This window comes from Heptranchias perlo, chromosome 32 (assembly GCF_035084215.1).
Source record: "Heptranchias perlo isolate sHepPer1 chromosome 32, sHepPer1.hap1, whole genome shotgun sequence".
NCBI lineage: Eukaryota > Metazoa > Chordata > Chondrichthyes > Hexanchiformes > Hexanchidae > Heptranchias > Heptranchias perlo.
In genome coordinates, this window is record NC_090356.1 from 3,438,750 (window position 1) to 3,454,576 (window position 15,827).

Sequence of the window (15,827 nt, forward strand, 5' to 3'; positions counted from 1 at the left end):
TCCCCCCCCTAAGGCTGCGCGGCTGATGGAAGGAGCCTCATTTGCATGAAGATTAAGGGTTGACATCAGGATTTTGTTACATTGTATCATTCGGCAGGGGAAAGGTATCAATTTAATTTTAATTATTATTTTCTTTCTCGGAAAACGATTATATTCTTGAGGGTTACAGTTACAGCCAAGCCTCGAATGTGGGAAAATCCTTTTTACAAAATGACAAATCGCATCGCTCGGGAATCCTTCCAAGGTGGGCTCTCGATCCTGGATTTTTTTTCCTCCTTCCTTTTAAATGCTACGTTTAAACGATTCGCAACTTTCTTTCCCTCCCTCCCTCCCTCCCTTCGGAGGAGCTTTATTTCTGGGGAAATCACTGGCAAAGATCAGACTTAGTGAACGTGTATTTTATTTGGGGGATTTTTAAATTCAATTTGAGGCGCGTTCGGCGTCTATTTCGTGTCAAATTTCTCGAATCGAGAGAGACAGAGAGAGAGACAGAGAGAGAGAGACAGAGAGAAATGGCAACTCGATCCGGAGTATCAGCAACCAGTTTATTCTTTTAATCGTCTGAAAACACTTTTTCATGTGTTTAAATCGGAGGTTTCTGCTTTAACATCCTCCCCTTCTCCCAACACTCCACGCCAGGCTGGTCTCATTGCTTCTGACTATAAACGATCACCCTTTCGGAATATGCAATAGAAGCTCTCAAACCGATTAATGTCCCGTTTAATATCGAGGCGGACTTTGTACATTTGGGAATAAAACGGGAGAGAATGAAGGAATGTTGGGGGAATTCGGGTAACTTTTAAGTTTGACCTGCCGCCTTCTCCATGGTGATTTCTCCCAACACCCTGAACTCCCCCCCCCCCCCCAAAAAGAAATCTCTTCATCAGGGGAGGAAACAGCTAATTAATTTTCTTTTTTTTTAAATTATAGAAATGGATTCTGCATCGCCTTCAACTTTCGACTCTGAGGTAAGACCATTCTTCAATATATCTGTTTTTAAAAGGTGTGAACGACAGGGGGAGAAACGGGTGGGTTGGGAACATCCCGTGGTTGCGATTTAGATTTTATTTAAATGATCAATTTGTTGTCGATTTCAGTCGACAGTCGGATCGATTACATACCCAAGGGTTTCTCATTATAGTGCAGTAGCTTGCGCCATCTTGTTGATTTACTTTATATATATTTTTTGTAAAAAACCTTCTATTAATCGGAGCAGAGAGGTTGGCATTAATCTGTCTCCCACCGCCTTCCCGTGCTTCCACCTGAAGTTAGGGATTTATTGTCGGGGGAGGGGGGGGGACATTTCCCTTTTAAATCTGCGCTGTCCTTCTTTATTATTCCCTCCCCTCCAAGTGTCTGCTGCCTGTCTGTTCCTCCGAGATCGCCAATCTGTGTGTGTGTGTTTTTTTAATAATGAATATTCGCCATCTTGCCTCTGACCAGTCCCTTTTCCTGCCCTTCCCTCTTTTTTAAAAATAATAATCTCATTTTCCTAGTTAATCCTCCCGCACATTCCGTGACCCCCCTTCCCCCCCCCCCCCCCCTCAGCCCCGGGCTCCAATTCACCACATCACCATTTTACAAATCCCACAATGTTCCTACTTTTTAAAAAAAAAATAAAAACAAATCCTTTTCTATTCGGATGTGTCCCCGGAGGCGGCCACTTAATTTATGGTCAAATGAAAAGGATCACTGGTAGTAAATTGTATTCAATATACAAGAATGAATCGGCCCCTTTGTTAAAGGATGCGTTTGTACAGTCACTCGGAGGTGTATTGTGGGGTGAGGTTGGTTTGTGGATTCCCTGTGTGAGATATATGTAATATATAAAATAATATAACTGAGTTAACAGTGAGCAGATCAACCTTGGGGAGGTGTTAAGAGTGCGATTTATACGATCGAAAGGGGCGACTGACACAGTGGCTCTGTTTAATTATGTGGAGCTGTATTTACTGTTAAGACGCAGATGTATCGAAATAGGTGACATTTTTCAACTGGACAAAATGAGCGAGTTTAACTAGAAGTGAGTGGGAGTTGGCAGGTCTGGTTAACTGCTGAACTATCGGGGTTTAGATGGCGCAGGTCAGTGGTCAGCTGTACCGTCTCGGTAATCTTCAGAATTTCCAGACTAGAATTATCCCCTTTACCCTCTCTCCCCCCCCCCCCCCCGCCCCCACATTAATCCCACCCGCCTCACTTTAGCATTAATCTGTGGCAGTTCATTACAGACCCAAGGGGATAAAATGTGATGCTGAATATTATTGAGCGCAATAATTCTGGAGACTAGGTGTCTGCCACTGAGGTTTAATTGGGCTCTCGGTTCCTGATATCTCCTGGATGCAGATGTGCGGCTCCCTGTACAGTGCCAGGGAGGGGGTGGGTTCAGGCAGCTGGTGTGTGCCTCCTGAAGATAGGAATCACACTGTGAATTACCTTTTTAATATACAATGACTTTTTCTTTGTTTATGTAGGTCAGTAACATTTCACAAACAGCAATGAATTGAATGATTGTCCAATCCGTTTTTTTGTGAGCTGTTGATTGAGAGAGGAATGTTGCCCAGATCTTTGCAAAACTTTTGCTGTACAAAGTAATATTAATGTTATTCCTGCCTAACAGTGTGACTATAAACAGGTCCTTTCCACCTGTCCTACAGTGTCGGTGGTAATAGGGCAAGAATTACACTTTTACCTTGAGATATACTTGTGAGATTCACCCCTTAAATTGCTCTCCCACCACTAGTGACAGACCTGTACCCACCAGTACTGTACCCATATTATACAGTGATAGACCTGTACCCACCAGTACTGTACCCATGTTATACAGTGACAGACCTGTACCCACCAGTACTGTACCCATGTTATACAGAGATGTGGAGATGCCGGTGATGGACTGGGGTGGACAAATGTAAGGAATCTTACAACACCAGGTTATAGTCCAACAGTTTTATTTGAAAATCACAAGCTTTCGGAGGCTTTCTCCTTCGTCAGGTGAAGGAGAAAGCCTCTGAAAGCTTGTGATTTTCAAATAAAACTGTTGGACTATAACCTGGTGTTGTAAGATTCCTTACATATGTTATACAGTGATAGACCTGTACCCACCGGTACTGTACCCCTGTGTTATACAGTGACAGACCTGTACCCACCAGTACTGTACCCCTGTGTTATACAGTGACAGACCTGTCCCCACCGGTACTGTACCCGTGTTATACAGTGACAGACCTGTCCCCACCGGTACTGTACCCGTGTTATAGAGTGACAGACCTGTACCCACCGGTACTGTACCCCTGTGTTATACAGTGACAGACTTATGCCCTTCAGTACTGTACCCCAGTGTTACTTAGATGAAAATGTTCTCTCCAGGTACAGTCCAAGTTTGGAAGGACTGAGTTTAGATTTGTACGGTAGGGGTTTCTCATGGTTCAAGTGAACAGAATTGGAGTAATTGGAAACCCCTCCCGCTGAGAGCTCATATAACAACAATTTGCATTTATATAGCACTTCATAGTAAAACGTCCCCAAGGCACTTCACAGGAGCGATATCAAACAAAATTTAACTCTGAACCACATGGAGATATTAGGACAGGAATCACAGAGGTAGGTTTTGAGGAGGGAAAGGTAGAGAGGGGGAGAGGTTTACGGAGGGAATTCCAGAGCTTAGGGTCTAGGCAGCTGAAGGCACGGCCGCCAATGGAGGAGTGATTAAAATCGGGGATGTACAAGAGGCCAGAACTAGAGGATCACAGAGATCTCGGCGGGTTATAGGAAATTTGGGCTTCACACTCTCTCACGATTTTCCTTCCAAACGGACAAAAACTCAAATGGGCATAAAGTCATGTGGAGCACACGCATTCTCAACATTCCCACCAGGAATGAGGTTGTGTAAAGTTACCCATAGTATGAAAATTTCACCAACTGTTACACATCAATGAAATCTTGGGGATGACACAAAGCAAGTGGCTGAGTGCTGGACGGCTGATTTTAAACAGGAGTTTGTTTTAATGCTGAAGGTTTGGAATATTGGTGACAAAGGAAGATAGTGGATGGGGGAATTTCACACAGCCGTGTTAACACACTCGTAACTATTAGTGCACAGCCAGAGTGCAACCCGTTAGTGTGTACTGTTTGCACAGATTAATTTCTAACCTCTCTCTCTCTTTCCTCCCTTCTCTCCAGGATTATACCCCAGCAGATAAGAGGTGTAGGACAGTGGAAGATTTTAACAAATTCTGCACTTTCGTGTTGGTTTACGCTGGATACATCCCCTACCCTAAGGAAGTGAGTTGAACTGTTCTCATTTCAAACCCTACAGCCCCCAATCTTTTATTTTTTTGTCATCCTGTGGTTTGATAAAGTAAAAAGCCTTTCCTGCTCAGATTCTCGGAAAAGGCGCGCTGGTAATATTGATCACGTTGCCAATTTCAATTCCAATTATGGTGAAAGGCTCCGTCCAATGGCTCAGTGAGTTTATCCAGTGAGTAACTGAGCCACATTAATCAGGAAGGTCCCCGATTTGATTGGTGATCTGGAATGCGCTGCCTGAAAGGGCGGTGGAAGCAGATTCAACAATAACTTTCAAAAGGGAATTGGATAAATATTGAAGGGGAAAAATTTTCAGGGCTACGGGGGAAAGAGCAGGAGAATGGGACCAGTTGGGTCTCTCTTTCAAAGGCACGATTGGATGAATGGCCTCCTTCTGTGCTGTATGATTCTACGATCTGTGCTGAGTTAGCTGATCTGAGGCAGGATGGTGGTAGGGGCACAACGATTGGCCTCAGTGACCCTAGAGAGGGGAGAATTCAGCCAGGGGTCCTGCTCCTGATCACCATCCTGCTGGGAGGTACCCCTGTGTGCACGTCAGATGAGGGCAAGATGGGTTTGTCTGTGATCCCATTCTGCCGTCCATCGCTCACCACCTACGTTCACACGTGACTAAGGCCACTTGAGTGAGGTACCAGAGGGCAGCTGATAGCTATGAAACTGTACCCCAGCATGAGACAGTGCCTACTGGAGAGGAGAGGAAAGAAGGGCGAAAAGGGGATGAGAAGCAGTGAGGTATACCTCCCCTTTTAAGTGAGAATCAGTGGTGTGCACTTCCCCTTTAAGTGAGAATCAGTGGTGTGCACTTCCCCTTTAAGTGTCCTTGTCAGTATCTTTTAAACTGTTACAATTTTGTTACAGACTAGCGAAAGGTTGAAGCTTTGCACATGGTGTATAAGGAGGGGGGGAGAGTGATGGGGGGTGAGGGGGATTCTGTGATCGTTGCCAGGTGAAAATGAATTTTGGTGGCAAGGATATGGGTCAGGCAGGAGCTGCCTGAGTCAGCATCAGAGACACTTGCAGTACCAAGGGGCGGCCTCTCTCTATAACGCTATCAAAGTTAGGGTGGGCTTTTAAAAAGGCATCACTGCTCCTGAAATGGATGGGCTAACTCTTTTCCACCCCCTCCGGCCCGGTGTGTAGATTTGTGGTACAATGATGTGGTAAAGACAGCACTGTGCCCGGGACTTTTCTGTTCACAGAGCACCAATGCCAATCAGCCCATGGGCTCGAGCTAGGATCGCCAACCCACCAAAATTTCCCTGGGGTCTCCAGGAATTGAAGATAAATCTTCTGCTAGCAACACCCAAGGGAAAAATCATAGGGCCATTTTTAATTTTTTTTAAAAAAATTTTTTTTCACATCCTTTGAACACTTTTGTTTATTAGTTACAGAAATATTGGCAAACGGAGACCAAAGTCTGTTTGACTGGGCAGGGCTGTAAGAGGCGGGAGGTCATTTGATGAAACCTCCAGAAATACGTCCAGCCAGAGTTGGTGACCCAGGCTCAAGATGGAGACCTGCCCCTCCCCCTTCCTCCTATCACTGGCACACAGTGAGCGAATAGCTGAGTGTTTCTGTTTTATTATTTCAAGTCCTTTTATGGGTAGAACTCTTTGTTTTCCTGTTGATGCCTGGGCATTCCGAGCATGTCGCTTGGATTGTGCCAATTCCCAAAGAAAACAAGGGACTGTCGGCCAAACCAGTAGGAATCTTCTGTGAAGCTAAGCCGCGTCGGGAAGTTCCATTCTGAGGTGCTGAGTCCCATGGATTTTTGTCAGCTGTGAGCAGCCTGTCACTCACTGAGCGGCTATGTCGGGGAGTGGGCCTACATCTTCAAAAAAAAAAGAAAGACTTGCATTTATATAGCGCCTTTCACGACCTCAGGACGTCCCAAAGCGCTTTACAGTCAATTAAATACTTTTGAAGTGTAGTCACTGTTGTGATGGAGGAAACGCAGCAGCCAATTTGCGCACAGCAAGATCCCACAAACAGCAATGAGATAAATGACCAAATAATCTCTCTCTTTTTTGTGATGTTGGTTGAGGTATAATAAACTATATTGAAATAGTCTTTTACATCCACCTGAGCGGGCAGACAGCCTAAGATTAACGTCTCATCCGAAAGACGGCACCTCCGACAGTGCAGCACTCCCTCAGTACTGCACTGGAGTGTCAGCCTGGATTATATGCTCAAGTCTCTGGAGTGGGACTCAAACCCACAACCTTCTGACTCTGAGGCGAGAGTTTTTTTTAAATTCGTTCATGGGATGTGGGCGTCGCTGGCGAGGCCGGCATTTATTGCCCATCCCCAATTGCCCTTGAGAAGGTGGTGGTGAGCCGCCTTCTTGAACCGCTGCAGCCCGTGTGGTGACGGTTCTCCCACAGTGCTGTTAGGAAGGGAGTTACTTTTCGTAGCAAGATTTTACAACTGAGTGGCTTGCTAGGCCATTTCAGAGGGCAATTAAGAATCAACCAACATTGCTGTGGGTCTGGAGTCACATATAGGCCAGACCGGGTAAGGACGGCAGGTTTCCTTCCCTAAAGGATATTAGTGAACCAGATGGGCTTTTACGACAATCCGGTAGTTTCATGGCCATCATTACTGATACTAGTATTTTAATTCCAGATTTTTATTTAATTAATTGAATTTAAATTCACCAGCTGCCGTGGCGGGATCTGAACTCACGACTCTGGATTTTAGTCCAGGCCTCTGGATTACTAGTACCAGTAACATAACCACTATGCTACCGTACCCCTGCCCACTGAGCCAAGGCTGACACATCATTATTCTCTGCCGTGAAGTGAAACCGTACAGCCGCTTATCGATCTGGTGTCTTTATCCTATTCAGGAGGTGCCTCTGCGGACCAGCTCCAGCCCTCCCAACAGCACAGGCAGCACCGTGGAGAGCGACCCCTGGGACCTCCGCTACAACGATCTCCCGCTGTCGGGCCCCCGGACGGGTAAAGGCAGGAAAACCTTCACCGGCTTCAAACGGGCCAAACCCTACTCGTTCCTGAAGCATCACAAATCGGGGGGATTCCTGCTGCCCACCTTCAACCGCAGGAAGCCCGACAAGGTGAAGAGGAGGCGCGAGTTGAGGACGAAGGAGGGTGGCGAGCGGACAGAAGAGCCGCGGATCGAAGAGATGGTCAAGCAGGAGCCGCCTGACCCGGCCACGGAGACCAACCCGGACGTTACTGACCGTGAGGTGGAGGATACAGCACCAGCCCCTTTCGCCCAGGATCCCCCTGCCCAGCAGCCCCTCACGGACTCTCCGACCACAGGCCGGGACAGTTCTTTTCTGCCCGTCACTGCGGCAGACGTGATGACTGAGACGATAAAATGCGAGAAAGTGGAGCGTCAGAGGACCGTTTTCCGGCAGGGAAAGCAGGTCGTGTTCAGGGACGTGGACATGACCGGGAATGATGAGGACATCATGGTGGACTCCGGTAAGTGACCGTCCGCAATGCTGACTATTTGGCAGCCACAAACTGCCGTGCTTTCACTTGTGTCTGTAACATAGACCTGATGTGGGCTCCCCCATGTCTCTGGTGGTAAATTTGCTCTCCTGTGTGGGGCTGAGTTGTGGGGACAAGAAAAGTCCCAGGTTTGATTTGTGGTGTGTGCTGAGTTAGCTGATTTCAGCTCAGATGACAAAAGGGACGACACTAGCGACCGACCCGTAACCGTCGGCACTAGCGACCGACCCGTAACCGTCGGCACTAGCGACCGACCCGTAACCGTCGGCACGAGTGACAGACCTGTAAGGGCTAGTACTAATGGCAGATTTTAACTGCCAGAACTAATGACTGATGGTAACCACCAATACTAGCAACATACCTGTAACTATCAGCACTAGCGACATTTCTGTAACCGCCTGGACTAGCGGCAGATTGCAGCCTCCAGGACTGGCCGAGGGACCGGTGACCTCCGGGACTTGACTCTGTTGTCTGAAATCTATGATTGTACTTTTCACAGTTCAAGCAGACATTGTATGAAGATATCACGCACCTACTATTAACTGAAATCCTGGTGACAGTACTCACTTCCTTGCACGCGTGCCTGTTCACCATTGTCTTGAGCCCAGGACAATCTTCCTGTGCCAAACACTCTCCGATCACAAACACCGCCCAGCGTGGGATAAACTGCTCGCTGCTGCGGTGACCCCTGCAGCTCCCTCTGAATAGTGTACACCTCACAGTGAATTACATGTACGCTGGGATTGTAATCCCTTCACAGAGAGGCATGTCCAAGACTATTTCCTTTTTCTCCACTTCCTCTTGTTAAAGTGCTGACTGTTGGTGGGGTTTTGGTTCTACTGCTGCCAGGAGCCCTCCAGTACCTCCTGCCTGTGGCCATTTCTTCTAGACAGTGAGTGGCAGCAGGCAGTTTGTCATGTGGGCCATCACAGCCAAGCCTTTTACAGAAGCCTTATATAATTTTACACACTCTTTCTGGCAGGGCTCCAACCGCACCCCCTCCACCCCAGTCCAGAGGTCCTGAGGCCAATTTTTAGCTGCCCCTAAAGCCACTCTTGCTGAGATCAGGAAATTCAGCACAGATAAGGGAACCTGGAACTTTCCTGAGTTATATGGCTCAGTACCGTACTTTATGGTGCATTTACACATTTAGCCAATTCTTCACTTTCTATAGATTATCGGGCAGACAGGGACAGCTACGCAGGGGTTCTTTCCAGCTCCCTGATAGTAAAGGAATTCTAATCATGTTATAGATTGAGAAATCCGAAATGTTGCATAGACTGGGCTCGAATTGTCTCAGGTACAGAAGATTAAGGGGGTGATCTAATTGAGGTGTTTAAGATGATCAAAGGATTTGACAGGGTGGATAGAGAGAAACTATTTCCTCTGGTGGGGGGAGTCCAGAACGAAGGGGGCAGAACCTTAAAATTAGAGCTCGGCCGTTCAGGGGTGATGTCAGGAAGCACTTCTTCACACAAAGGGGAGTGGAAATCTGGAATTCTCTCCCTCAAAAAGCTCTTGAGGCTGGGGGTCAATTGAAAATTTCAAAACTGAGATTGATAGATTTTAGTTAGGTGAGGGGATTTTTTTTATTTTTTTTTATTCGTTCACGGGATGTGGGCGTCGCTGGCAAGGCCGGCATTTATTGCCCATCCCTAATTGCCCTTGAGAAGGTGGTGGTGAGCCGCCTTCTTGAGCGAGATTTTACAACTGAGTGGCTTGCTAGGCCATTTCAGAGGGCAATTAAGAATCAACCACATTGCTGTGGGTCTGGAGTCACATATATGGGCCAGACCGGGTAAGGGCGGCAGGCTTCCTTCCCTAAAGGACATTAGTGAACCAGATGGGTTTTTACAACAATCCGGTAGTTTCATGGCCATCATTACTGATACTAGTATTTTAATTCCAGATTTTTATTTAATTAATTGAATTTAATTAATTAATTGAATTTAAATTCGCCAGCTGCCGTGGCGGGATTTGAACTCATGACTCTGGATTTTAGTCCAGGCCTCTGGATTACTAGCCCAGTAACATAACCACTATGCTACCGTACCTTAGGTGAGGGATTAAGGGTTACGGAACCAAGACGGGTAAATGGAGTTAAGATGCAGATCCGCTATAATCTAATTGAATGGCGGAACAGGCTCGAGGGGCTGAATGGCCTCCTCCTGTTCCAATGTCTTCTTTCTCTCCTGTGATATAACTTTGGTCGGTCTCAACCCAGTTCCAAGTGAGCACAACTCCACAGTACAGAGGCCCCGTCTGCCCTCTCAGATGGACGCAAAAGATCCCATGGCACTATTCGAAGAAGAGCAGGGGAGTTCTGCCTGTACCCTGGGCCAATATTTATCCCTCAACTGACATCACTAAAAGCAGGTTATCTGGTCATTTATCTCGCTACTGTTTGTGGGATCTTGCTGTGCGCAAATTAGCTGCCACGTTTCCTACATTACAACAGTGATTACACTTCAAGACTACTTCATTGGCTGTAAAGCACTTTGGGACGTCGTGAGGTTGGGAAAGGCGCTATATAAATGCAAGTTCTTTCTTTCTATTCTTTAGGAACTATCACAACCAACCCCAACGTCCACATGCACCTTCATTTTTCCAGCCAGGGGTCATTGGATAGCGATTGGGATAGGGTCGACCCCCCCCACCACCCCCCAACATCACTGAGGTCAATATTAGCACCTCCCTGGGGCGAGCTCAACTAACTCGGCACAGAGAAAAACCTGAGAGCAGCTCAGCCATGGGGCCGCGCGACGCGGGGAGGAGATAACGCGACTCTGGCCTTTTGCACGTCTCCGATTTTAATCGCTCCACCATTGGCGGCCCTGCCTTCAGCTGCCTCGGCCCTCAGCTCTGGAATTCCCTCCCTAAACCCCTCTGCCTCTCTACCCCTCTCTCCTCCTTTAAGACGCTCATTAAAACTTACCTCTTTGACCAAGCTTTTGGTCACCTGTCCTAATATCTCCTTATGCGGCTCAGTGTCAAACTTTATCTGATAATCGCTCCTGTGAAGCACCTTGGGACGTTTTACTACGTTAAAGGCTCTATATAAACGCAAGTTGTTGCTGATCTGATTTATGATAATGAACTTTTGGAACTTCCCTCAACAGATGACGATTCCTGGGCCCTGGTGACGTGTTACTGCATGAAGCCATTTGCCGGCCGGCCCATGATCGAGTGCAACGAGTGCGGTACCTGGATCCACCTGTCCTGTGCCAAGATCCGCAAGTCCAACGTCCCGGAGGTGTACGTCTGCCAGAAGTGCCGAGACTCCAAATACGACATTCGCCGATCGAACAGGTCCCGGACCGGCTGCAGGAAGCACTTCCTCGACTGAGGTGTCCCAGTCTGTCTTTCTTTCTTGGTTTTGCTTTGTTTTGTTTCGGGGAGAGAAAGGAGAACTTTTGAAACAACAACTGGGCCAAGACAAAAGCATTTAAAACAAAATTGACTGATAATGCACTTGTTCCGCCCATTGGCACAGGAATTGCCTGCTCGCCTGACTCCCTGTCTCTCTCTCTCTCCACCCTCGTGACGACAGCTTCTAGTTCTGAGCCCAAGAGATTAGGACAGGTTAGGTCAATCTTCTTGTTATCTTGTCCTGGCTAAACTAGCACATGGGAGATCGGGGACCCAGGTGAGGGGAGGAACTCACTGTACGACAAACAACATTTTCTTTCCCCTCTCTCTCCTTTCCCTTGGCTCTTCGCCCCAACCCTGCCCTCCTCCCCCTTCAGGTCTCAAAGGCCTGAATCCACAAAAGCCCCCAGGGAGTGACAGTAATGGACGTGTCGGGTCCCTCACTCCCACCTTCCTTTTCTGTACAATCCCTAACATGCTTGCTGCTGAGGAGCCCCAAGCAAACAATAAGGGGCCCTGGCAATAGACAAAAGCTTCAAGCACTGTAACATTATCAAAAGAAAAGGGGGAAGGGGGAATTAAAGAATAAATACCGAGTGGCCTGGCAGTTATCTGTGCAATAAACCCAGATAACGCTGGAAATACACCACAAGTCTGTCAATATCTGAGAGTCAGTAAAAGTTAATATTTCATGAATTCTGACCAAGGGTAGACACCTGAGACATTAAACTGCCTTCTCTCTTTACAGATACTGACTGACCTGCTGTTATTTCCGGCATTTTCTGTTTTTATTTCAGATTTCCAGCATTTGCAGTTTTAATCCGACAATATTTACTTCGGTCGAAATGAGAGTAACTAGTGTGGGTTTTTTTTTAGAATGAATAGTTTTGCCCCCCCTCCGCACCTTTTTTTAAAAAAAAACTTTACACCAATTAAAACCCAACCAGATCCAAATATTCTTTCCAGGAGCTACAGTAAGCTGGTGGACAAAGGGTTAAAATCCTGCAAAAAAAAAGGGGGGGGAAGTTTTGTAACATTCTGGGCTAATTTGTTGGATTTTGACTGATGTCGTTAAAAGGTTTGGAATGGGGCAAAGCAATTTATTTTGAATTTTTTTACAATATTTCTTTTTTTCAGGAGGCAGTGGGACCTTTTACTATTTTTATGCCCCAAATTCAGTACTTAAAAACCAAACTTAAAAAGCCCTGCAGCCAGAGAGAGGAAAGGACGTGCTTAAGAACCCGGTTTAAATGATCAAGTAAATTAATTAACTCCGATCTTCTTCTACGCATCTGAACAGCTGTTTTGGAAGCTGCAAGGGGAGGAGATGACAAACACAACATTAATATCTGGCCTTGTATCAAGTATTAAAAGGTCTGGACAGAAAAGTCTGTCTTTTTTTTTTAGAAAAAAGGCCGTAATCCAGATTCTCTGCAAAAAAAAATATATAATTTTTTTTCAGTCTTCTGGAGCCATACTTGCCCCCAAGTGGAATAAATTCAGAAAGCCTAGGCTAGCAAGTTGGGTATGAGGAGAAGGAGATCAGCATCTCCTCTCTTTGTCACTTCTGCCCACTTTTATTCCTTGCTCCGCACCTCACGATACATGAAGGTATTGTGGATACGTTGAGAGTAAAGGCACGGTTATAGTTCCCAAGATGTCGGCGCATCCATTCAACAAACTGCTGTGGTGGTTTAAATGTTGAGTGGTGATGTGGCTTCACTTGGGCAACCTCTGGGTCCTCGGACCCGGTTTGCTTTGAAGGAACCCTGTAATTATTACCCTCCCCTCCTCTCCTGAAGGTAGTGAATGCATTACTGAGCACCCCTCACCCTCTGGGACCACGCCAAGGTGGCCTGGGCCCTTCCGCTCTGTGTTGCTCAGTCACAACTTCCAACGGAACCGCTGGGGAGCCTGCTGTACTTTGTTTAAATGGACGCAGACTGTACCGTTTTGTGAACCATTAATCTACAGTCTTCACGTTCCCCATTTTGACCCCTTGCAGAAAAGTAGTGGGGGGGGGGGGGGAGTCAGGGGTGAGGGGACATCCTTCGTGTTCACCCTGTCCTCATTGTATATGTGAAATATGTATGGCCACAAAAATCTTGCTAGTTTATTTTTACTTTCAAATTTCCCATCCTACGGATATGTGCCAAGTTGGGTCGTCTCAGCTCCAGTGAAGTCATTGATAGGAAAGAGCTTGGGATTGGCTGCACTGATTTTATTGGAGCAAATCAAAGTGCACCGTGCATTTGCCCATAATGTAGACCGGGTTGGAGGGGGGGTACTTTGAGTAAGAAGCCCCTCCCTCCACCTTCAGTTTATCTTTCCCCTTTAACCAGCGTTCCAGGTTACCTCAACCCGCCCATTTTCTTTCCTCCTTCTTCTGTTACAGCTGGACTTTGGGAGGCAATGGGGTAGAGACGTAGTGAGCACTAAAAGATGTCTGACAATCAACCCCCCACCATACATAAAGAGTACAGTGAGAAGAGGAGTTAATCTGCCTCCTCATTCACTCACATTCAAATGTTAGAAATTTAATCCTGCTATCAAAATATGATTTTTTTTTTCTTTCCCCACTGTTTTGCCTCTACGGAGTGGGTGTCATCTAGTGCACTCCCTCCGTCAATAAAAAGTACCATCTCAAACTTTCCTTCCCATAGGGAGAGAGGGTAGAAGAGAAAGGTTGAGGTCGGGTGTGGGGAAACAGTGTTTGTAGAACAAGCTCTCCTGGCAGCTTGGATGTAAAGTTAACCATCTCAAGGTTCATGCAGGCCAGAAAGGTCCCAGGTTTGATCTCGGGCCTTAGGATCGCTCCAGTAGTGATCTCTGACCCTCCGGCAGAAATCAGCCAGGATTCCCACTCTTGATCGCTATCCTGTGATTCCTGCTGGAGAATTTGCACATGTGGACACTGACTGAAGGCAGAATCTGGCTCTACTGTACTAACCACATGTTAGCCGGCCAACACTCACTGTCAAGACTCAGATGTGAAGAATAGCTGGCAGGGCCAGCCAGTGATGGTTGACTGCCTGACTGCTCCCTGTGGAACTGTCCGAGAGTCAACACCTTCAGGAGAGGAGAAAATCCTCAGCCAACACCTCTAGTGAATCTAAACACCACAAGGGTCCTGGATATCTAATGTACCGGGGAAAAAAAAAATCATTGGTGTAATCTGGTCTTTATTACATGATCAAAACTCACTCTTCCATATTCTTTTGAAGAAAGCCTATTTCTTGACTTTTTTTCTCCCTTTAACTTATGTTATTGAAAATGAAGGGGAATTTTTTTTTTACAAAGCAGCATTGTGACATTGCAAGCACTGGTGGTGCCTTTGCTCCCGATGGGAATATCTGCGCTAGGTTGTCACGCAGTGTAACTAGTCTCTGTTGTGCAGTGGTGTTCCCGGGAATGTTGGATTGTCTCCTCGGAAGAATCGTCAAAGCGGAACAAAGAAAGCCTTGTTTCTGTGAAACTTTGTACATGTATATCGGAAGTTATTTTGTAAATAAAGATTTAACTATTGGTATTTTAATTGATAAATCTGTCCTACTTTTTTCCTTTATCTTCCATGCCATCCGAAGGATATAAAAGCAATGGAAAAAGTGTAGCATGGGCTGATCCAGACTAAAGTCACTTTTGTATTACCAAGACCCCAGGCCAGGTACGGAACAGTTAGTTGTAGAATAAAGTACACTTAGTCAGCCCCAACCTCCTACTGCAGCACTGGTATTTTCAAAACCTACACAGTCATGATTGAATAATTTGGATGGTTTATTTTGGATTGATGTCTAGACATTAAATATGGGGGGGGGGGTTGGAAATTAGACAGAACTGACACTCTTCATTGCTACCCAATGTCTCATGTTGGTATGTGTGTGGATGTGGACAGTAGGACAGGATCGTGCTTGCTGTGATGCCCCCTGTGATCAAATAGCTGATACATAGAATGGCCAGAATGCTTTATAGAGCAGATAAAATAAATAGACACACAAGGAAAGAACAGATAGAATGCAGTTGGAGGCAGGGCTGAAAAAGCAATTGAAGGAAAAAGCAGTAGACTTTTATTGTTAAGCTTGGCTCAGTTTGTGGGACTCTCACCTGAGTCAGAAGGTTGTGGTTCAAGCACCACTCCAGCACATAATCCAGGCTGACACTTTATGACACAGTACTGAGGGAGTTCTGCATTATCAGAGATGCCGTCTTTTGGATGAGACATTAAACAGAGTTCAAGTGGATTTAAAAGATCCCAAGGCACTTTATCAAAGAGGAGCAGGGGAGTTCTCCTGGTGTCCTGGCCGACATTTATCTCTCAACAAACACCACCAAAATAGATTAACTGTTCGTTTATCTCATTGCAGTATGTGGAACCTTGCTGTGCACTAATTGGCCATCAAAACAACTGTGACTGCACATCAAAAAGTAATTAAATGGCCCCAAAGTACTTTGGGAAGATGTGAAAGGTGCTATTAAAGCATGTTTGTTCTTTTGAAAGCATAGAGTACAGTTCCAGAGGTGTGGTAGCTGAAAGAGCAAAGGGCATAGGGAACGAGGAATGGAACTGGTTCTGTGGGTGGTCAAGTAGGGATATAAAGCTGAAAGTGGAAGGGTGGGTTGAAGCCATGGAGATATTTAAAGATAAGGACATCTTGAAATTTA

At 46.2% G+C, this 15,827-nt stretch overlaps 1 protein-coding gene across 3 annotated transcripts; it reads left to right on the forward strand.

Moving 5' to 3' along the window:
* Window positions 1-46: 46 nt before the first annotated feature.
* Window positions 47-14,711, forward strand: phf13 (PHD finger protein 13). Of its 3 annotated transcripts, none has more exons than XM_067970222.1 (5): window positions 47-104; window positions 931-968; window positions 4,174-4,275; window positions 7,169-7,769; window positions 10,919-14,711. In XM_067970222.1, exons 2-5 carry the CDS (start codon window positions 933-935, stop codon window positions 11,143-11,145), a joined length of 966 nt encoding a protein of 321 aa, XP_067826323.1. In that variant the 5' UTR covers window positions 47-104; window positions 931-932; the 3' UTR covers window positions 11,146-14,711. The 3 variants fall into 3 exon arrangements, with proteins under 3 accessions (XP_067826323.1, XP_067826321.1, XP_067826322.1); XM_067970220.1 differs by lacking the exon at window positions 47-104 and adding an exon at window positions 111-244; XM_067970221.1 differs by lacking the exon at window positions 47-104 and adding an exon at window positions 337-792.
* The last annotated feature ends 1,116 nt before the right edge of the window (window positions 14,712-15,827 follow it).